A 24,107-nucleotide genomic window follows, 5' to 3' on the forward strand; every position below is an offset into this window, starting at 1 on the left:
ATGCAGCTCCATGTGTGTGCTGGTGGGGTAAGTGTCATCTGGGTTGTTGACTGGGAGTCTTTAGCCCTGCCCCTTCAGCTCTTCAGAAGTGGCCTGGCCATGTCTCTCAACTTCACACTGTCCCAGCTGTTGGATATTACTAGTGTAGCACTAAATTGATGGAATAGTGTCATGTAAAGTCCAAGGGACAGGGGAGATCCTGGGATGAAGGATAAACTGTATTGGGGTTGCCATTGGGGCAGTGTAAGTGGAAAGTAAATACGTAACTTTTAAAAAATTAAATTCCCTTGCTACAGTTTTTGAATCCCCTAGTCCAGTGGTTCTCAACCTTTCCAGACTACTGTACCCCTTTCAGAAGTCTGATTTGTCTTGTGTACGCCCAAGTTTTACCTCACTTAAAAACTACTTGCTTACAAAATCAGACATAAAAATACAAAAGTGTCACGGCACACTAGTACTGAACAATTGCTCACTTTCTCATTTTTACCATATAATTATAAAATAAATCAATTGAAATATAAATATTGTACTTAACTTACAGTGTATAGTATATAGAGCAATATAAACAAGTTATTTTCTGTATGAAATTTTAGTTTATATTGACTTTTTATGTAGCCTGTTGTAAAACTAGGCAAGTATCTAGATGAGTTGATGTACCCCCTGGAAGACCTCTGCATACGCCTGCTTGAGAACCACTGCCCTAGTCTGTAAGAGTATTGGGGAAGGAAGATCCCTCCTCTCAACAACAGTGAATATAAAGCCCTTCAGCCTTGTTTTCTCTGACAGTATATCTCTTTTGTATATGGCTTTGGGCTTCCGATGATCTGCAATTTTTTTTCAACGATATTCCCAGGCTGCTTTAGGGGTCTTCCCTCTGCCTCTTTAGGACACTTGTTTTTACATTCCGTTACATCCTTCCCATGCCAATGTCGGCGCACAGGGCAGACAGTAGTCTACTCCATACCTCCCGGTCATTTGCTACCGCTTTCATATGGTGTGGAGAGCAGCTGTTCTGCCCTCCCTACAAAGGGTTCTCCTTAAAAATTCTCTTAGGTGCCATCGTTTTCTCACACCAATTGGTTTCCACTTGGCAACTTTGTGTAGGAGTCTGCATGTTGGCATGTGATGTACATGCCCCAGATATGTTTAGAGATTTCTTCTGATTCTGGTGGAGATGAGCTGCTGGTTGGTGATTTTTCAGATCTCTTTGTTGGTGTTGAAGTCTTTCCATTCAGTGTCTGGAATTTTTCATAGACACTGATTTTTAAAGTTGTCTTGTTTTCTGTCTCACTTTTTGGTAGATCTCCAGCTTTTGCAGCTATATGTTAATACTAAGATTATTTTAGTTGAAAATTCTCAATTTTGTTCTGGTGCTGTATATCTTTGATTTTGATACCTTGTTGAGTTTGGTGAATGCTGTGGATGTCTTTCCTATTATTGATGTCACTTCCTTCTTGAGGTCTCCATTGGCTAGTATGGTGGTGCCCTGGTAGATGAACTGTTCTGCTTTCTTGATGTTTTTGCTTTCTAACGTGATGTTATTGCTTGATATCTAGATTTTGAGGCTTTTGTTTAGATTAAGGAGAGAGACTTAACATTAAAGCAAGAGGATGACTTGGAGAACTGCTATGCTAAACAAGTCTAAAAATTCGTATTTTGGAAGTTTGTTCTAAAGAGAATCTCATACCACTGATTGGAAAACATGGAATTAAAAACCCTGCAAGAGAGAGGTTACAAAGATGCATAATTTGTCTGTCTGCCTATAGTATTTCCCAGGGCAATGTGCATATTACTCACACCTTCATCAAAAGCAATATCTTTTGCCTTTCCCAGTACAATTCCAGTCTATAAAACTACTCTACTGACTTCTAGAAATCCATTTAATTTCAATTAAACCTTCAGTACAGGAATACTTTTTTACTTGCACGACAAAACAATATTACACACTACCAAATAGCAAAGTGAATACATTACTGGAACAATTCATCCTCATGGAATTAAGTTCTTTTGAAGCTGCCTGTAGAACGTGATAGGCGGCAGAACCATTTCATCTCTCAAATTTGGAATTCCACTATTTCTCTCACAAGTGTGTATGTACACATGTGGTGTGTGTACGCACATGCACACACATGATAGAGATTAAAAAATTCAGACACAGATATTTTATTTAGAAATTTCTTTCTTACACCATTGAATTATTTCTTTTGCTGTTTAACTCCCCTCCCTTCCCCCCAAGAACATTTTTCTGCTCCCTAAAGCTCAGGCTTCTTGTCCTCACCTTCAAGGCCCTTCAAAACTCAGGCTTTCCTGCACCTGGTTTTGTCTCTTATTATGTCACAGCCTAGGCTGCTCATTTATCTTCTTCTCTCCTAGTCCCCTTTGAAGAGTTTCCCTTATCAGCTCTTTCATGGAACGTCCTCTTGAACTGATCCTTAAGACCACTGCTTTCTCCTTTGATAAATCCCTCTTCCTTAGCATATTGTGGGCACTACTGGAATAATAATAATAAATAATTAATTAATTATGAAGTGTAGAATCGTTGGCTTCTTAATTCCATTTCCTGTCATTGCAGCCAGCAGTGATGACTCGTCAGGCAGGTGGAATCAGATCCAGAATTATTACTTCCTTCAGATACAGAATAGTTTCTCTAGTGTGCTCTGAACAGACCATTTATATGTAATTTTTGCCTATCCATTTCCAAATATCCCTCGCTTCCACTGCCAGGCAGTGTATTTATGGGAGATTACTGCACTTCCTAGTACTTAAGATATTTATGCTTCTATGGTGTTTGAAAGCATTCTGTAACTGCCCAGAAAAACACTGCACTCTCTCTCTCTTAGTTCTTAAGTATTACATCACATATAAAATTGCTCACTGAGATTGTACTTTCTTAAATACATTTTCCCAGGAAATGACAGATTAACAAAATCTTGTATTCTTGAAGAAAGAAAGATTCCATTAAAAGCATGGAATGTACCATCACCACTGTGTCAATATTAATGAAACTGTCTCTTGTATTGTCTCTATGAGTATTGCACTGCTACATTTCCATGCATTGCAAGAAATATTTTATACATACTTTATAATTAAGCTGTGGAACTCAAAACTGCAGGATATTATTGAGATCAATAGCTAAATAAGATTCAAACTGATTAGGCTCATAAATAAGGATAAAATCTGCAGTTACACTAGTTAGGATTAAAAATGTAAGGGCTATTATTATGCTTCAGAATCTAAGCAAAAAAGCTGACTTCCAGTTGTGTTCAAGAAAGAATCTCCTCCCATCACATTATAGTAACGAACAACTAGTGCATTTGGGAAGATTTCATCTTCCTCTAAAGCGTCAGGTAAAGGCCGCTGCTAAAGAAAGGATATCAGATTAAATGGATTAATTTCCCCATTCTGGTATAACAAGTTCAAAGCATTAAATCTATTCTCTGTCACATAGCAGTCTCTGTCAGAGATAACTGTCAAGTACACAGCATGTGGAATTAATGTTCGTAGCAGCACAGGTTCAGTTCTTCACTGTGGTATTTTTCTGCTCAGTCATTTGAAAAATGCATCAGGATTGGGGAAGGAAAGGATAGACAGAGCTTCTACGTTTCTGAACCAACTTTAAATTCTTAAGTCAGTAAGTGTGATCCTCTGGGTTAGAAAAATGGGTTTTTAGTAGTCAAATACTCAATTGCCCCCTTCAACATAAACCTCTCTCCCACAAGAGCAGGAGCAAGAGCAGAGTGAAGCCACATAAGAATGGCCATACTGGGTCAGACCAAAGGTCCATCTAGCCCAGTATCCTGTCTTCTGACAGTGGCCAATGCCAGGTGCCCCAGAGGGAATGAATAGAACAGATAATCATCAGGTGATCTATCCTCTGTCGCCCATTCCCAGCTTCTGGCAAACAGCAGCTACGGACACCACCCTGTCTATCCTGGCTAATAGCCATAGATGGAATTTATCTAGTTCTTTTTTGAACCCTGTTATAGTCTTGGCCTTCACAATTTCCTCTGGCAAGGAGTTCCACAGGTTGACTGTGCATTGCTTGAAAAAATACTTCCTTTTGTTTGTTTTAAACCTGCTACCTATTAATTTCATTTGGTGACCCCTAGTTCTTGTGTTATGAGAAGTAGTAAATAACACTTCCTTATTTACTTTCTCCACACGAGTCATGATTTTATAGACCTCTATCATATCAAATGTAGTTGGTTTTTTTCCAAGGTGAAAAGACCCAGTCTTATTAATCTCTCCTCATATGGCAGATGCTCCATACCCTTAATCATTTTTGTTGCCCTTTTCTGAACCTTTACCAATTCCAATATATCTTTTTTGAGATGGGGCGACCACATCTGCATGTAGTATCCAAGATGTGGGCACACCATGGATTTATATAGAGGCATGGATTTATATATGATATTTTATGTCTTATTATCTATCCCTTTCTTAATGATTCCCAACATTCTGTTAGCTTTTTTGACTGCCACTGCACATTGAATGGATGTTTTCAGAGAACTACCCACAATGACTCCAAGATCTCTTTCTTGATTGGTAACAGCTAATTTAGACCCCAGCATTTTATATGTATAGTTGGGATTATGTTTTCCAATGTGCATTACTTTGCATTTATCAACATTGAATTTCATCTGCCATTTTGTTGCCCAATCACCCAGTTTTGAGATATCCTTTTGTAGCTCTTCGCAGTCAGCCTTGGACTTTACTGTCTTGAGTAGTTTTATATCATCTGCAAATTTTGCCACCTCACTGTTTACCCGTTTTTCCAGATCATTTATGAATATGTTGAATTGGACTGGACCTAGTACAGACCCCTTGGGACACCACTATTTACCTCTCTCCATTCTGAAAACTGACCATTTATTCCTACACTTTGTTTCCTATCTTTTAACCAATTACCAATCCATGAGAGGACCATCCCTCTTATCCCATGACTGCTTACTTTGCTTAATAGCTTTTGGTGAGAGACCTTGTCAAAGGCTTTCTGAAAATCTAAATACACTATATCCACAGGATCCCCCTTGTCCATATGCTTTTTGCCACCCTCAAAGAATTCTAGTAGATGAGTGAGGCATGATTTCCCTTTACAGAAAAACATGTTGACTATTCCCCAACAAATTACTTTCATCTATGTGTCTGACAATTTTGTTCTTTACTATAGTTTCAACCAGTTTTCCCGGTACTGAAGTCAGGCTTACCAGCCTGAAATTGCCAGGGTCACCTCTGGAGCCCTTTTTAAAAATTGGCATCACATTAGCTATCCTCCAGTCATTTGGTACAGAACCTGATTTAAATGATAGGTTACAGACTACAGTTAGTAGTCCTGCAATTTCACATTTGAGTTCCGTCAGAACTCTTGGTTGAATACAGTCTGGTCCTGGTGACTTACTACTGTTTAGTTTATCAGTTTGTTCCAAACCTCCTCTAATGACACCTCAATCTGGGACAGTTCCTCAGATTCGTCACCTAAAAAGAATGGCTCAGGTTTGGGAATCTCCCTCACATCCTCAACTGTGGAGACTGATGCAAAGAATTCATTTAGTTTCTCCGCTATGGCCTTATCGTCCTTGAGTGGCCCCACTGGTTGTTTAGCAGGCTTCCTGCTTCTGATGTACTGAAAACAACTTTTGCTATTACTTTTTGAGTCTTTGGCTAGCTGTTCTTCAAATTCTTTTTTGGCCTTCCTAATTATATTTTTACACTTCATTTGCCAGAATTTATGCTCCTTTCTATTTTTCTCACTAGGATTTAACTTCCACTTTTTAAAAGATGCCTTTTTGCCTCTTACTGCTTATTTTACTTTGCTGTTTAGCCATGGTGGCTCTTTTTTGGTTCTCTTACTATGTTTTTTAATTTGGGGTATACATTTAAGTTGAGTCTCTATTATGGTGTCTTGAAAAAGTTTCCATGCAGCTAGCATAATATCAACAGTTCTTCCACTTGAAACACATGATTAATGAGCATTGACATCTTGCTACAAACCAGCAGCTTTTTGTCTCAAAGCACTCTGTAGGTATGATGATGAGTCAATGGCAAAATTATTTATTCCTCAGAAAGTTACAATAAATGTAATTTATCTTTTGTTAGTATAATTTTAAACCTCATTGCACATAATCTAAACAAAGGGAAAATATAAACCAGACTCTGCTAAAATATTTTTCATTAGAGATAATGGAAACTATTTCCCCCTTGTAAGTCCATAAAAGGCAATGAAAGTCCCAATACATCTAGACATTTTTCACTCTTTTTACTCAACATGGGTTTTTTTCCCTCCAAAGTTTTCATGTCTCATACAACAAACATTTAGCATATAAGTTTATATATTAAGAGCATTACATTTTAAGGGCAAAACAGGATCTCAGTTATGCTGGTATAAATGTGGAGTAACTCTATTGACTTACATGGAGTTACTTCAGATTTACACTAGGGTAATTTACTGTAGAATTTTGGTGCTTACCGTAGAATTTTGGTGCTTACCATTTCTATAAACTCCTGTTTGACGTACTTTTACTGCATGACATTATCAGAGGTATTTATTTTACAAGTTCTGATACTTATGTAATACTGCACTAAGATATTGTCTAAATTCTGAGTCTCAGTGCAGTACTTCCAAAACTATGTTAATGAGGTGGAAGAGAATAATGAAACATGCTTTCAGTATGTGCAAGTACTGTAAACCAGTAGAAAATAAAGAATACTGATTCTGGTATTTGATGTATGTCACATAAAGCCCTATTCAACAATATGTACTTAAACTAAGTTTACCTAATGGACAGGAAATATGTTTTGCTATTGCTTTAAGAATGGAAAATAGATTTTTGTGTGTTGCAGTCATTAAGTGACAACCTCTGAAATAAATGCCAGTTTTCAGGATACTATCTTAAAATACATAAAAAAGAGGAGGGATTGTGTTCTTAATCCTCTTTAAATGTGAAGTACTATAAGAGATTAATATTGAGTATCACTAAAAGCCACTAGTTAATGCATAGGATTTTTTTTCTTGCTTGTTCATGATAGAATAACTTTGTAATAAATCACTGATGTAAACTAAATGAAAACACAGAACTGTACATTTGTAGGAACATGGTCCCACTGCGTTTGCTCACAACAAATAGATCTTGAATTGGTTAAAGATTTGTATTACAAACTCTTCTTAACTCAAGCTGACATGAAGATTAGTATACAAATATCCAGACACAAGGAACAGCTGCCAAGTCCCCCTCTCTCCCAAAGATCACATGGGCCAGTTACTGGGGCTGGTGAGAGCTGCAGTACGGTCAGTATCTTAGGCTGGTCTCTGGCTCCCTGGGGGTCCGAAACTGGAAAGTGAAAATCTGAATGCTTTGCGAAATCACACTGTCCTCTTACCTTGCCAGTGTCCCCTTGACACTCGAATTTCATTTTGGAGGAATGAGCAGGAGTCGAATGACGCCCTTTTTGCCTGATAAAACAGTCTCTTTAAAATTCATAGACACACAAATCATTTCAAAATTGTCAACTTTCAGCAACTCTAAATTTGAACAACAGTAATAAATGCAACCTGCAGCTAGTTCACTCGTTTATTGCTTCATTCAAGAAAAGTCAAAGAGCAAAAACTAAAACAATGTTAAAAATAATAAATAAAAGGGAAATAGAAAAGAACACATACCCTGGTTATGATCAAAGGCTGGTTAAAATCTATCCCTCCTGTCAGTCTGAATCCCCAAGGAGCAGGTCCTGGGAGAATGACGTTCTGTGGCATTGTACAACAATTTTCTGACCGCTACTATTACTGGATTATTTTTCTTTTTTCCCTAGCTTGGTAAAGGGAGCTGAAGGCTGAGCTGTAGGAATAAAGGTCCTGTCAGCAGTGTCTTTGCTGGACAGGGCAGCAGATCCTTTATACGCCTAAGAAGTTTTTTCTCATCCCACAGCTGCAGAAACAGCACTTTATCCCTGCTCCTGTATGACGTCACCCGTCTCTTGTCTCCTCCACCCACAGGAGGAGTACCAACTTTGGTAAAACAAAGTCTGGATGCTCTGTGAAGTTTACGGCAAATAGATTTACTTTATTTGCTGTTTCACAGTATACCGCCCAGCCCAGCATTCAGTAAGTTTCAGGTTACAACTTCCTGTTTCTCTCTTAAAGCAACCTGGTCTCACTTTTGATGTTGTGATTGTATTACTGTACTGTCTTTGCTTTAACCATACCACAGCATCATTAACATTGCACCTAACAAGAAATATTAATATTGAGCTTTGACCCTCCTGAATGATCATTTTGCATTTCAGTCAGCTTGTGATACAGTCATTTACTTGACCACAGAGTCTGTCTAGCCCTTCATTTGAAGTTTTCGGCTATAATGTTTTGTACAATGTACACATATAAAATGTTTGTGCTGGCTTGAAAATGTTTACCAATGTCATAGATATTTCTTATACATAGACCTGGAAACAAAAATGCAACTAGTGTAATAGATAACCACTTCTCTTTCTTTTGGCATTGTCTTGGACTCTAGTTCTTATGCAGGTATGTTCTGTTTGTGCAGCTCACTCTGGCTCCCAGTTGGTTCTGTTGCATCAGCTGATGTTTTCTTTCCATCTTTCTGCTTCATCCTGACTCACATTTCTTTTGTATCTGATTGTAAAAGAGAGACAGGATTTTCCAGTGGTGCTGTTCTTAGATGTTTCCTTTCCTATTGTGCTGCTATAGTTCCCCATGAGTATCTTATACTAGCAAAGTTAGTCTGCAAGTGTTCCTGTTGTTCCAGTTCTCCACTGACAACCTTGACTCCACATCACTTGTCTGTTATTGCTGCTAAGGGCTTAGTCCTTGTACTGAGATAGAATTTCCACTTTTCCATTGTATTTAATTAGGCAAAACATCAGCTAAAATCAGTGGGAGTTTTGCCAGAGTAAAGACAGAGAGAAAACTGGGTAAAGATTTAAGGATTTGGCTTAATGATAATAATTGTCCAATATGGATGAATTAGTCATGCTCCCTCTCCCCTGCACCTATCCAAGAGTGTGGGACTCTCTAGCTTGGTGGGAGAACAGAGAACATTTGTGTGTGGGAATTCCCTTCACTTTATCCCCACCCCGGAAAACATGATTATAGATGTTTCCCTTTTAGGGTGGGACGTCCATTTGTACAAATTCACATCACAAGGAATATGAACTCCTCACAAGTCCCAGATGCACACAAACATCCTGGAGCTGAGAGTTGTCCAAGAGGCCTGCAAACCAGTCATACAATCCCATCATATTCACGTGATATCAGACAACATGACAACACTGTATACCTCAACAAGCAAGGGGGAGTGAGATCTAACAGTCTTTACATATAGGCAGCTAACCTCTGGAACTGGTGTAGTTGCCACCAGATTACTCTGTCAAGAGCACCCCTCCTGAGACTACACAATATATTAGCAGACAGCCTCAGCAGACACTTCTCAATCAATCCCGAATATAAGGCACGCGATTCCATGGTGAAAAGCACATTCAGACAATGGGGATCTCCTTTTGGGAACTGTTTGCATCACAAGAAGACAGGAATACTATATCATATTATACAAGATATATTGCTTCAAAGGTCTGAAGGTCAGGATTCCAGGGGAGATGCTCTTCTAATCCTGTGGAGGATAGGAGACTCCATTCCTTGGATGTATGCCAGGTGTTGGCACTCTACCTACAGAAAACAAAATCATTTGGGAGGTTGCTAAGAGTGTTTCATTGGCAGAATGGATGAAGGGACAAGCAATCTCTTCTCAGACTTTCTAAGTGGATTTCAGGCTGTATCCTGCTCTGTTATGAGTCAGTGGATACTTCAGCTCCTCAAGATGTGAGGGCTCACTCTACCAGAGCCAAAGCAGCTTCAGTAGCCTCACTTCATGAAGTGCCAGTCATTGACATCTATTAAGCAGCACTATGGTCCTCTGGCCATACTTTCACAAAACATTATGCCCTAGTGCAGTGGTGGGCAACTTGTGGCCCATCAGGGTAATCCACTGGCAAGCCACCAGACATTTTGTTTACATTTGCACAGCTGCCTGCAGCTCCCAGTGGCCGCGATTCACCGTTCCCAGCCAATGGGAGCTGCGGGAAGTGATGCGGCACAGCTCCCTGGCAGTAGCCCACCTGGGTTCTGTCTGGGAGCGGGGGCCAGCTGCCGAGGCTTCTCGGCTCCCTGAGCTGGGAGCCTCCGGGCAGCAGCTGTGAAATTGACAAGACAGCCAATGTAAATAACACAGTGTCTACACAGACACTGTGGGCTTGTCTCCACTTACTGGGGGATTGATGCATGGCGATCGATCCATCAGGCGTCGATTTAGCGGATCTAGTGAAGACCCGCTAAATCAATCACCAGTTGCTCTCCTGTCGATTCTGGTACTCCTCCAGAACAAAAAGCATAAGGTAAGTCAATGGGTGGGTTTCTCCCGTCGACCCAGTGTGGTGTAGACACTGCAAAAGGTCAACCTAAGCTATGTCGACTCCCGCTACTTTATTCACGTAGCTGAAATTGCATAACTTAGGTCAACCGAGCCCCAGAGTATAGACCTACCCTGCATCACCCTAAAAAAACCGACATATGCCTCTTGTGGAGGTGGAGTTGGATTATTATGTTCTTGTAGGAGAGCACTTACATTGGCGGGACAAGGCTGTAGTGTGTACACTGACATAATTAGGTCAACATAAGCTGCCTTATGTCGACCCAACTCTGTAGTGTAGATCAGGCCTCAATCTCTATTTTTCCAGTCTTTCTCCCTTGTGCATAGCTCCAGTGCTTGCTCCTGCTGCCCAGAGATTCTGAATAGCAAGACTGAAACTGATCAGATTCTTATTAATTTCATTCTAATGCTGGAATTCACTGGAGCAGTCTGTAGGAAGACAGCACTATATTGGTTTATATCGGGCTCACCTTTGCAACCATAGGGGCTAGAACTTTTTTCTTAAAATCCTGCAGAAGTTGAAGGCTTAACCCCTCTCTTACTTGTCATGGGAAGCTTGCCACTTTGCAGTGGGGAGTAGGCATCTTGGAGTTTTTTAAGGCCTGCATTAAAGGTCTGTCATAAATTAACAAAGAAACATTAAATACAAAAATAACATTTTGCTGACATGACATTTTTTTGTAAATTTGTGAAATATATTATTTCTAAGTGATTTTTTTCTAAACAACTAAGAAGCTGGAAACTGAATTATTAAAATAAACCCAATGTTGCCTCTCTGGGCACACTGTTTTTTTGTAGGGCTTTCATGTTGTCTGAGATTTTGACACTGATTTTTTAAAATATCTTTTTAAAAAGAACACTGAAATATATGGTGAAGGAAGGGAAAGAGGCACATATAAAATATGGCTGGGATTTTTAAAGGTCCCTAAGGGAATTAGATGCCTCACTCACCTTGAAGTTCATTGGAATTTAAGCACTTAATATTCGTAGACTCCTTTGAAAACCCAAGCCTACCTTGTGTTTGCAAACAGATATAAAAATACGACAAATCCATCCATCCATCCATCCCTCCCATTATCATAGTATTGACTGCCTGAAATTTTGAATCTTCCAACCTTGACAATATCTCTGTTGTGCCTTTATCACTCTAGCATGAGTTAAGGATATAGTTATCACGTTACATGGGAATTTCCTTTCTGTTGTTAGATTGTGTTTCAAACCTGGCATCATTTAAATGTGTTTTTTGTATTTAATAACTAAATCACAAAGTATTTCTATATTTTCGATTTAAAGGGGAGATGTATTTCTACAAGGTGTAGGTTTTCTGGATGGAAATTACATTCTTTATCTAATTAATGTATTGAAATGTATCAAGAGGTTTTGTTTTTATGTTCTGACAGCAAATTTGATAGAAACTGTTAGGTTAGGACTGTAACGCTCGCTGGAAGTAAGGAATCGTTTGTCATTCATTCATCTGTGGCTCAGCTCCATGTTAATAGCTAGAATCAAACGTCACCTCCAAGTTTGGCAAGCTGCTGCCTTATTTGGTTTAAAGTTAAAGCCCATTCTGGCACTGGAGACTGAGCAGGCTCATTCCAGAAGAGTTAATTTGGAATAAAACTAGCAAGGGCTTGTGCCTGGGCAACAGATCAGAATAATGTCTTTGTCTGCTCAGTGAATTAACTCTCTCTCACACTTTTTAAAATTATGTAAGGAAGCTATTAAGCAATTCTCTAAGAAATGGTACTATGAGAACTAGAATATCTCAATGTTAATTTCTATATATTTGTCTTTCAGTTATGTTAGGTTAATCTATTACATAACTTACTATAGAGGTAGGTAAAATACTCTTGAAAAGTATTAAAAAATAATTCACTATACTCCACTTATATTGCCTGTTGTTTTCAACAAACGTACTATAACATTTATAAACAACTTACTGCCTAAAAGGTTGTGACCTTTTCTTTCCATAGCGTATCCATGCTTTTGTCACCTCAAGATTAAACTATTGCAATGTGGTCTGCACCTTAAAACTACTCAAAGACTGAAGCTTGTGCTGAATGTATATGCTCTCTTATTGAAGGGACATCTCACTGGGAGCACGTGACCCCATTGCTCTGGGACCTGCACTGGCTACCCATTGGTCTCCAAGTGGAGTTTAAGGTGTTGGTCATGATCTATAAAGCCCGAAATAGCCTGGGACTAGCCTAAACTGAGGGATCGCCTCTACCATTGCCATACTGCCATAGCTGTGGCCAGCAGGGCTGTTCAGGCTGGTCCCCCTCATTATAAAAGGCTGGTAGATCATTCTCTATGAGGGCTTCAGGATTTCTGGAACTTGCTCCCTCTCTTGTTCTGAAATAACCAAAAGTTGGTGACTTTGCAGGCACTCTGCAAAATATAGGGTCTCTAGAGAGGACTGATCATGTGCTTCCTAGATGATGAAGGGGCAGGTGGCTAGCCAGCCACAGTCCTGTGGAATTGATTTCTGTGCTGCTGAAGTTTAATTTAATTGTCTGTATTGTATGATTAATTACGTTAGGGCACCTAGGGATAGGCATTTTTATTATTTTAAATTTAAATAAATGTTCTGAATGCTGGCATTTGTGGCCCCACATACATCTATGACAAAGGTCCTATAAAAACACATAGGTAACTCTATGCGTATGTGCAGTCTCAATGACTTCAGTGTGACTATTCACCAGTGGGACTATTTGCATGCATAAAGTTAATTACATACATAACAGAGTGAAGGATCAGGATCTTAGTCTCTATCCCAAGACATTTATAATCCAGTTCTAAACATGTGAAATAGTAGACTGACAGGTTTGACCATCTGAGAGCTGTATTTTGGCCTGTTTGAAATAAATTAGTGGTTTAAATCCAGATCCCAGTAGACTAATGTCTACATGACAAAATTATGATCACCATTGGCGTTAACTGGTACTCTTGTTGGAAGTATCAGCAAAAGGTTGACAGAGTATAGAGACCGAGGGCATGGCTACACTAGAGATTATACAGCGGCGCAGATGCACCAATGCAGCTGTGCCTCTGTAAGTTCTCTAATGTAACTGCTCTAAACCGACAGGAGAGAGCTCTCCCATCCGCTTAACTACTTTAGCCCCCAAGAGCGGCAAAAGCTATGTTGGCGAGAGAAGCTTTCCCACTGACATAGCGCTGTTCACACTGGTGCTTATGTTGGTTTAACATATGTCACTCAGGAGGGTGATTTATTCACACCCCGAGCAACATATGCAAGTTATGCCGACATATGCTATAGAGTAGACATAGCCCGAGCTATCCCAGGTCCTGGAGATGGTCACTTCAGGTGAGAGCTGAGTGAAATTGGTGGGGTAGCGTGGGGAATTTACAGTGTCAGTATACATGCTCTACCTCCTTGTGGGTGGAGAGAGGGCTTGACAGGTCCTTGTCTGACTGCTCTTAAAAACGTCCAGTGACAGAGATTCCACAGCCTCCCTTAACTATCCTTATAGTTAGAAAGTTTTTCCTAATATCTAATCTAAATCTCCCTTGCTGCAGATTGAGTCCATTACTTCTTGTCCTGCGTTCAGTGGACATGGAGAACAACCGATCACTGTCTTCTTTATAACAGTCCTTAACATACCTGAAGATTGTTATCATGTTCCCCCTTCCCCCCCCCCCCAGTCTTCTTTTCTCAAGAATAAATGTGCAGTTTTTTCCTCATAGGTCAGGTTTTCTAAATCTTTTATCATTTTCATTGTTCTCCTCTGGACTCTCACCAGTTTGTCATGCCCCAAACTAAACACACTACTCCAGCTGAGTCCTGATCAATGCCAAGCAGAGCAGGACAGTTACCCCCATGCCCTATATATGACTATGGAGAACAATCTCCATAGTGTCACCCAGTGGTTGCGCAGGGCCTGAGAGTTTCTCATCTTTCCTGGTGCCCCATGTTGACAGCTATGATGGTCCTGTGGTGGTCAGTTCCTTCGGTGACTCAGCCCTCCAGCCAGGACGTGTTTATGTCTGCCCTCTGGGTTAGGAGAGGGGAACCCTGAGTCTCCCCATGGATTGAGGTGTTGGGATCTTGACCCTTCTGTCCTCATGGCCTTGTCTCCTTTAGATTTCTAATATCATGGGTAGACTTCTGCATTCAGCACCCTCTGGGAGATAGTAGGGAAACCTGGGCCCACTCTCTCCACCAGGTTCTGATCCAGGGACCAGTGTAAGCAGCAATGTCCTCCATCACCAAAGTGCTATACTACTGCCTCCCTGGATCACTTCCTTCCAGTCCCCTCTTTCTCGACAGTTAAAGTAGACCTTAAATAACTGGAATCAAAAATAAAGTCTCAGGCCTCCTGAGAATCATAAGTCTCTTCATTTTGGGTTTGGCAACAACAGTACAGCCAGTCCTCAGACTGCAGGAGCTCCTATAATGCTCCTTCCCAGTAACTCAGAATGTAGGCCAGTCCACCTCCACTATTTGCTACCCCACTAGACTTGCCTGTTCTCCTTTTGATCTCCTCCTCCAAGGCATGCATGCTTTGCAGGTGTGGCAGGCTGAGCTGCCTGGTCCCAGAGCAGCTGCTTAACTGCTTAGTTACTGGTGCAGAATTTGTATACCCTGTTACAGCATCCCCGAATGATATTTGCCTTTTTTGCAACTGCATCATTATGTTGGTTCATATTCAATTTGTGATCCACTGTAACTCCCAGATCCTTTTCTGCACCAAGCCAGTTATTTCCCATTTTGTTGTTGTGCATTTGGTTTTCCCTTCCTAAGTGAAGTACTTTGAACTTGTCTTTGTTGAAGTTCATCTTACTGTTTTCAGACCAATTCTCCAATTTATAAAGGACATGGTGAATTCTAATCGTGTTCTCCAAAATGCTTGCAACCCCTCCCAGCTTAGTGTCATCTGCAGATTTTACAAGTGTATTCTCCACTCCATTATCCAAGTAATTAATGAATATATTGAACAGTACTGGGCCCAGCACAGACCTCCATGGGACTCCACTAGATATGTCCTCTCTGATTGACATGTTGGCTATTACTTATCACTCTATTATCTTCTAGATGAGTGGTTCTCAACTGTACCCCTGGGGATATGCAGAGGTCTTCCAGGGGGTACATCAACTCATCTAGATACTTGCCTAGTTTTATAACAGGCTACATAAAAAGCACTAGCGAAGTCAATACAAACTAAAATTTCATACAGACAATGACTTGTTTATACTGCTCTATATACTATACACTGAAATATAAGTACAATATTTATATTCCAATTGATTTATTTTATAATTATATGGTAAAAATGAGAAAGACATTTTTCAGTAATAGTGTGCTTTGACACTTTTGTATTTTTATGTCTGATTTTGAAAGCAAGTAGTTTTTAAGTGAGATGAAGCTTGGGGCATGCAAGACAAATTAGATGCCTCAGAGGGGTACAATAATCTGGAAAGGTTCAAAGCCATTGCTCTAGATGTTTAAAAATTGATTATTCAATAATTTGTTTCAGTATCTTTCTGGGTATTGAAGATAGGCTAACTGATGTATAATTCCCTGGGTCCTCTTTGTTTGCCCTTGTCCAGTCCTCTGGGACCTCACCTGTCCTCTATGAGTTCTCGAAGATAATCACTAATGGTTCTGAGATTACTTTAGCTAGTTCCTTAAGTACCCTAGGATGGATGTCATCAGCCCCTACTGACTTGAATACATCTAACTTATTTAAATATTCTTTAACCGGTTCTATTACTATTTTTGGTTTGTTTCTTCCCCCTAGTTGTTGATATTAAGTGTATTAAGCATCACAGTTAACCTTTTTTAGTGAAGACTGATGCAAAATAGGCATTAAATGCCTCAGCCTTTTTGGTGAGCAATGGACCTACATTTTCCTTCATCTTTTTCTTGCTCCTAATGTATTTATATAACCCCTTCTTACTGTCTTTTATGTTCCTTGCTAGGTGTAACTCATTTTGTGCCGTAACCTCTCTGATGATGTCCCTACATAGAATCATAGAACCATAGGGTTAGAAGATACTGCCAGGGTCATCTAGGCTAACATCCTGCCAAGATGCAGGATTTGTTGAGTTTAAACCATCCAAGACAGAGAGGTAGCCAGCCTCTTTTTGAAAACCTCCAGTGAAGGAGATTCTACGACTTCCCTTGGCAGTTTGTGTTTCATTGTCTACTGTTCTTAGAGTTTCCTGAGATTTAATCTAACTCTGCTATGCTATAGTTGAATTTACTGCCTCTTGTACTGCCCTCTGTGCCAAGAGAGAACAATTTTTCTCCACCTTTCTTATGGTAGCCTTTCAAGTATTTGAAGACCGCTATCATGTCCCCCCTTAATCTCCTCTTTTCTAAACTAAACATATCTAGTTCCTTCAGCCTTTGCTCATATGGCTTACATTCCATCACTTTCATCATTTTTGTCATTCACCTCTGGATCCTTTCCAGTTTTTCTACATCCTTTTTTATACAGCAGTGACCATAATTGGACATAGTACTCCATAGAGTGGTAATATCACCGCCTGTGACTTGCATGCTATATTTCTGTTAATGCAACCCAAAATTGCATTTGCTTTTTTTTGCAACAGCATTGCATTGTTTACTCATGTTGAAGTTGTGATCTACAACAGCTCCAGATCCTTCTCAGCAATACTGCTGCCAAGCCAGTTATTCCCCATTCTGTATTTGTGCATTTGTTTTTTCTTCCCTAAGTGTAGTACCTCACATTTGTCTTTGTTGAATTTCATTTTGTTATCTATAGCCCAGTTCTCCAATTTATCAAGATCCCTTTGAATTTTAGTTCTATTCTCCATAGTGTTTGCAACCCTCTCAGCTTTGTGTCATCTGCAGACTTGATCAGTATGTTCTCTATTCCTACATGAAGGTCATTAATAAAGTTGTTAAATAACACCGGGCCCAGAACAGATCCTTGTGGAATCCCACTTGAGATCTCCTTCCAATCTGACATAATTCCATTAATAGTTTCTCTTTGTTTGCGGTTGTTTAACCAATTAAGTATCCACTTAATGGTATGTATCCAGCTTAATTATGAGAATGTCATGTGAGACTGAGTTAAAAGTCTTGCTAAAGTCCAGGTATATTATGTCTGCTGCATTCCCTCTGTCCACCAAACCAGTTACCTTGTCAAAGAAGGAAATCAAGCTAGTTAGGTATAATTTGTTCTTGGTAAATCCATGCAGGCTACTAGTAATCACCCCTTCATCCTCCAGGTATTTGCAAATGGAATGTTTTATGTTACATGTTTGTGCTGTTCTTCTTTTGTTCTCCTCATTACCAGTTTGTCCATATTTCTACTTTTTGTGGGATTGCTTTTTGATTTTCAGGTAAATAAAGAGCTCCTGTTGTAGCCTCCTACTATTCTTCCTATCTTCCTTCAAATCAGGATAGTTTGCTGTTGTGCCTTTACTATTGTCTCTTTGAGAAACTGCAAGTGCTCCTGCACTTCTTTTTCCCTTACATTTTCTACCAGTTTTCTTAGTTTGTTAATGTTAATTTTTAAAAATCCATTGTCCTTATTCTGCTTAATTAATGACCCTTAATTAATGTTTATAAAGTACTTTGAGATCCTTAGATGAAGGATTCTGTATACGAGCAAATTGTTGTATTATCATATACCCTTACTGGTGCTATGATATTTCCAGTAGATTTACTGTGGCAAAAGGAAAAGCTGTTAACACTCACAAAGCAAACCATATTTACTGTACAAAAGCTACTGAAAACTTATTCCTTAACCTCTTAATCTTAGAAATACTGTAGTTTTAAATGTTCATACTTTGGACTAGCTATTGAAAGGTTGGAAGTGCTAACTAAACTGTTCAGTCTGTCCCAGCCTGTTTTGTTTAAACTGAGTCCTGCAAAAAGAGTTCTGTTTACTGAAGTTACCAGGACAATAATTCTGCTTGCCAAGCTGACTGTCTTATACTGTCAGCACTGACGTGTTCCAGTTCTATAAATGAATGGAATTAATTTTATAAATATTGAAAATATTATTTAAACATAAGTTCCTCTAAATTTACATGGGGCTTCCTTGGTAGTTTTCAGTATTCTTTTTGATGGGTGAAAAGAATATATCTTCACTTTAAACAGGATAATTTAGTCATGGCATCTCTGAAATAATACTTTTCTACTTTAATTGATATGATGATCCCCATCCCTCCTCCTTTCATAGCTTGTTGTCACAGGAATTTACACCTACAGTATCTAATATGCAGTATCTAATTTTCTTTGTAAGAGACTCCCTTAGTTATCTTTTACTGGAGGGCTGTAATGTGCAGTGAAACGCAGGACTTCTCCAGAACATACAATGAACTCCTGGATTTACATTTTCATATATATCTGGTAGTCTACCATGAGACCAGACTATATACAGAAACAAATGTTGTGATCATTTGTATGATTGTCTTCATTTGCTGACAGCAATGTGAGAATTTTCTTATTTTTTTTCTCCAAGAAGCAGGCATCAGGAATTTTGAAACTTGCAATTGTCATTTCATCTTTCATCAACAAATGGCTAATGAAAGCAGTAGTTTTTCTTTCACCTTGTGGTTTTGGTTTAAGATTTTAGGAGTGGTTACTATGGAAGAGTTAGCCATGTTTACTGGGTCCTAACAAACAGCAACAGCTGAAAGACAAATATGGCTTTCTGTTTTCAGTATAAGAATGGGATGCAAGCCAGTTAGCAGCAACCACAGAATGTAACTAATCGCACTGAGACCTTTGAGAGTGCTGGTCTGCAGAGTAGTTATTCAGATTGAATTCCTGATCTTAGCCATTATTATAAATAGTAACTTTATAATTCTAATATAATCCTTTTATTAAAGGGATATTAGGGACACTTAAGTACCTAACTGCCACTTTAAGCACCAAAGTCCAAAATTTAGATTCTCAAAACCCCCATTCAGCCACCACTTAACCCGTAGATGCCTAAACTCCCTAGGTGCCGAAGTTTCCACTGGTAAAGTCCCCAAAATTTCTACCAATGGGCATGCACAAAGTTGTCTCAGTCGTGATGCCACTGATGAGCTCTGTGCCCAGCTCATTGCTAAACCTCAGTGGTATTCCCTTGCCTATGGGGCCCAATCTAGTTGAGGTACTCAAAGGCTCCTTAAAACATGTCTACTGTATTGGACCCTGCACAAAACACCACCGAAGGCTGTGGTGGATGCCCCCTTATAAACTTTAGGCCAGTGGTTAGTGAACTCACCCTGGCTTTGGAGACTTGAGTTCAAATCCCTCCTCCACCTGATGCAGATCAATGATTTGAATCGAGGTCTCCCACCTCCCAGATGAGTGTCATAATCCTCCTGGGCTATGTGGCATTCTAGGGTGGGTTTCTCTGTCTCATCTGTTAAAGCAGATCCACTTTGTATAAAATACTTACCGTATATACTTGTTCATAAGCTGAATTTTTTAGTAAAAAAGGGAAGCATCAGAGAAGGGGGTCAGCTTATGAACAGGTATAGAGAGGGAGAGGTGGGACACAGCCCCTTCCCCTAACAGAGGGGGCAAGGAGAGGCAGCACCACCAGCAGAGCCAGAAGGGAAGAGGCAGGGCCAGAGTCTCTCCACTTCTGGCCATGCTGATCTCCCCCTAGCCTCTGAAGCAGCTGCAGCTCTGGGGCTGGCAGGCTGTGGCTGCGCTACCCAGCCCCACCCGCTGGAGCACGCTGCAGCCACGCCGCTCGGCACCGCCTGCCAGAGCAGGCTGCGGCTGTGCCACCCAGTCTGGCCTGCCGGAGCAGCTCTGGCCAGGCTAGAGACATCCTCCCTTGGCCTGCCCCAGCTAAGGTGGGAAGGGATTAGGATGGGAAGAGTGTGGGGGTCCTGGGCTAGGGGTGGGGTCATATGGGGGGTAGTCACAGGGGTTACTCCCCTGACCCCCAAAATTTCTCCACCAGTTGCTGTCCTGGCCTGTCAGGGTAAGCCGCTGGTGGGCCAGAACACTTTGTTTACTTAGGTTTACCTCCGTGCCTGTGGACGCTCGAGATAAAAAACCATCTCGGCCCGCCAGCGGCTTATCCTAATGGGCTGGGAGCCAAAGTTTGCTGATCCTGGAATTATAGGGTCATCTTATGAATGGGTCATAAAAATTTTCCATTTTTACTTATCCATCTTGGGGGGGTGGGGGGGGGTTGGCTTATAAATGAACTGGTTTATGATCAAGTATACACAGTAAATTGGCATCAGAGCAGGGACTTGAATCTCTCATCTCTCAAGTGAGTGCCCTAACGACTGGGCTAGAGAGTTAATCTCATCCTGTTGCTGGCCCAATGACTACTTAAGTATTTTATACAAAGTGGAACAGCTTAATCAGAAGAGAGGTTTACCCCAAGAATACCCCTTAATCCAGTGGTGAGAGTGCTCATGTAGGCGGTGGAAGACCCAAGTTCAGGTCTCTGCTCCACATCAGACAGAGGGGGGAATTCAAACTTGGGTGAGTGCTGGAACCATTAAGCTAAAGGTTATCGGGGCTGGGGGGTCTCACATGCTCCTCCTCATTGAAAAACAGCTGACCCGCTTTAGGTGCATAAATTCCGGGGTTCCAGGGAAGGCTACAAATCCCAAATGAAGGGAGGTCCTCCGGCCTTCGGTTGGGTGCCTAATCCCTATGAAGGGCATGACTTAGGTCACACCCCTCTCCTCAGCATTTCCTAAAAACTAACTTAGGTGGCTCTCTGTTCAGCATTCTGGCTTTTGTGAATACATTTTTAGGCACTTAACTTTCCCCATGCATTGTAGGGGAAGCCTGGGCACGTAACACAGCGTTGTGAATTCCACTTTGTGGCAGGGCACCTAAAAGTTAGGTGCTGCGTAGGTCCCACTCAGCGTAAGTCCCTCTGGTGAATCCCACCTATTGTCAACCTGTTCAGACCCAAAATATACTTTACTTAAGGCAAGAAAAATATAAAACCTTCACCCATTTTGTATACAAACAAGTAATTGTGCATCTCACAACTGCATTTGAAAATGTAGGTTTTTGTGAATGCAGCAGGGTATGTATATTTCTAAGGGTACATTTGTCGCTTCACATTTGAAAATACTTTGTGAAATAAACATAAGTATGTTTTAAAAAAACCCAGCATCCCTGTCAAAGGCATTTTTAACAGGCTGTTAGTGTCTGCTCAATTCCTGCATCCCAAATTCTTCATATAAAATTATTGCATGATAGATATACATGAAAATATGTTGTGAGATTATAACCAGTGTATGTGTATCTACATCTACACACACACAAAATATTTAGACCAAAAATTAATGCATTTATATCTGTTAATGCAAGGTGCCTTTGAGGATCTGGGCCTAGATGGTTAGAAGTAACTTTCCAAAGCCATAGGATATACCTGAGTAATACCAAGTTGAGAACCTTGTGAATATCACTTAACACAACAATCTGAAGTTTTAGTTCTTGAGTTTTTTAATACTGTTGAATTCCAGATAGGATAATTTTGGACTTGAGTAGGGCTTTTCACATTGAAAGTCCATTCTTTGGAATGGGGAAATTTGATTCATATAACCGTTGCAACTTGTTATGCTGCAAAATTCAAGAAAGCTACTTCTTAGTGAAATCCCCTTCTTTAGGAAAATCCTCCTCCTTAGGAAAGGAAAATGTGGACACTAAGTTTAGAATAGTTTTGCTCATATAACACATTTAAAAAACCTGGTGACTGGGCTTTGCTATAGTTTGTCAGTAGCAGCATAAGTATTAGAATATATAGTGGATATTCTTGACAAAAGAGGCACATTCAGGGCCTTCAGATGTATACTAAGGCATGTTTCAAATAATTACACTGAGTGTTTTTGCACTGTTAAATGACTCTGAACTATAAAGAATTCAATAAACTCTTCAAATTATCCAAGAATTCAAACATTCAACTACAGGTCCTTACTACTTTCTGATTCTGACAGGTTCCATCATTTCTAATTTTCTCATAAGTTCTGGATGTGCTATGATGGGCAGAAGATACACACCAAAGAAAAAATTTGAGTTGAACTTGTCAGCTGCTGGTTTCAGAGTAGCAGCCATGTTAGTCTGTACCCGCAAAAAGAAAAGGAGGACTTGTGGCACCTTAGTCTCTAAGGTGCCACAAGTCCTCCTTTTCTTTTTGTCAGCTGCTGGCATCAAACTTACAGCTGCTATTTGGGTTGTGTGATAGTAGAACTCTTGTCCTGTTTGCAGCGCTTAAAATAACTTCCAAAAGTCTCTGCACATAAGAGAAAATTACATATTTTTACAGTCAAACATTTCTAATCACTGGGCATGGTCATGTACTGTATAAATTGTCATTCTAAGATATATTGTGGCTTTACAAGCTTTAGCCACACTGCACCAATGGCATTTCCTGGAAGCATGCTAAGGATAACCAAGATGCTGCAGGAAACGTGAATTAATAGATACCATAGTGACAGGCACAGTGAAAGACCCTGAATTGAATACAATAGAGTTAGTAAGTGACACAATTTACACTCATTCAGTAGTGTTGTTATTTTTATTTATTTGTATTGAGGTTGTGCCTAAGGGCCCTAATCAAAGATCAAGGCCTGTTGTGCTCAAATGTATAACAGGAAGTCAGCCCGTGCCTCAAGAGCTCACAGTCTAGTAAAGCAGACAAATGGGAAGGCAGGGATGTGAAGATAACAGTAAAATGAGCACATTTTGCATGGTAAGCAATAGTCTCAGCTGTCACCCATCTAGCCACATATTAGTTAGGAATGCTGTGCTGCTGGAAGTGCTGTATTTAAATAGAGATGGAAAACTGAAGTCCTGAACATTTTTGGTTATTTAAAGCCATTGTTTTCAAACTTGGTTGCCCAAAGTTAGGCGTTTAAATACAAATGTGGGCAAATGAGTACAGTAGAACCTCAGAGTTATGTACACCAGAGTTACAAACTGACCAGTCAACCACACACCTCATTTGGAACTGGAAGTATGCAATCAGACAACAGCGGAGACATACATATACACTAAAAGCAAATACAGTACAGTACTGTGTTAAACATAAGCTATTAACAAAATAAAGAGAAAAGTATCATTTTTGTTCTACATAGTAAAGTTTCAAAGCTGTATTAAGTCAATGTTCAGTTGTAAACTTTTGAACGAACAACCATAATATTTTGTTCAGAGTTACGAACAACCTCTATTCCTGATGTGTTTGTAACTCTGAGGTTCTACTGTAACTTAATTTTCCTAGGTGCTCAGCCCCTCTGACCTCCCCATGATTTTAGTGGGTGGGCAGAGGTAGGGGAATGTGCTATTTTGTCCGAAGCCCAATTTTATTAACTGTTGTCTCTGTATTCGGCATATGAATTGACAGCACCTTCCAAGGTCATGTCTGGAGGAACAGCTCAATAAGATAATACTCTAAAGTTCCCTTGGGTTTTGCAGGTTCACCATTCTCTCCATTATTCTGGCTTTTCAGAACTTGATGCAGTTAGAAATGCATGCAATAATGTGAAAACCTTAATTAAGCTCAGAGCAGAAAACATCTGCAAACAACTGGATATGGCAGTTGGTCATACAATAAATATGTCTCCTTTGCTTTCTCACTTAAAAAATATTCACAGTTAGGAGAAACATTTGGCTATTTTGAACAACAGTTTGTTAGGGAGGATCTGTACAAGTTTCCATTTCCAAACTATGCAGACAACCTATTTGGAAGGGAA

General features: G+C 40.0%; 1 protein-coding gene and 1 long non-coding RNA gene across 5 annotated transcripts in view; one reads left to right on the forward strand and one right to left on the reverse strand.

Annotated features, from left to right (window-relative positions):
- Positions 1–8,026, reverse strand: part of PDLIM3 (PDZ and LIM domain 3) — a 39,612-nt gene extending 31,586 nt beyond the window's left edge. The window contains exon 1 of one of the 3 annotated variants that reach the window (XM_074951287.1): positions 7,658–8,026. In XM_074951287.1, the coding sequence (XP_074807388.1) occupies positions 7,658–7,750 (93 nt within the window). In that variant the 5' untranslated portion in view covers positions 7,751–8,026. The remainder of the gene's footprint in view (positions 1–7,657) is intronic. The other 2 variants (XM_074951286.1, XM_074951285.1) reach the window with 2 other exon arrangements.
- The window catches only part of LOC141986611 (uncharacterized), a 91,073-nt gene that overhangs the window by 56,126 nt on the left and 10,840 nt on the right, over positions 1–24,107 (forward strand). The gene's annotated exons all lie outside the window — the stretch shown is intronic.

Source organism: Natator depressus, chromosome 4, assembly GCF_965152275.1.
Source record: "Natator depressus isolate rNatDep1 chromosome 4, rNatDep2.hap1, whole genome shotgun sequence".
Classification (NCBI taxonomy): domain Eukaryota; kingdom Metazoa; phylum Chordata; order Testudines; family Cheloniidae; genus Natator; species Natator depressus.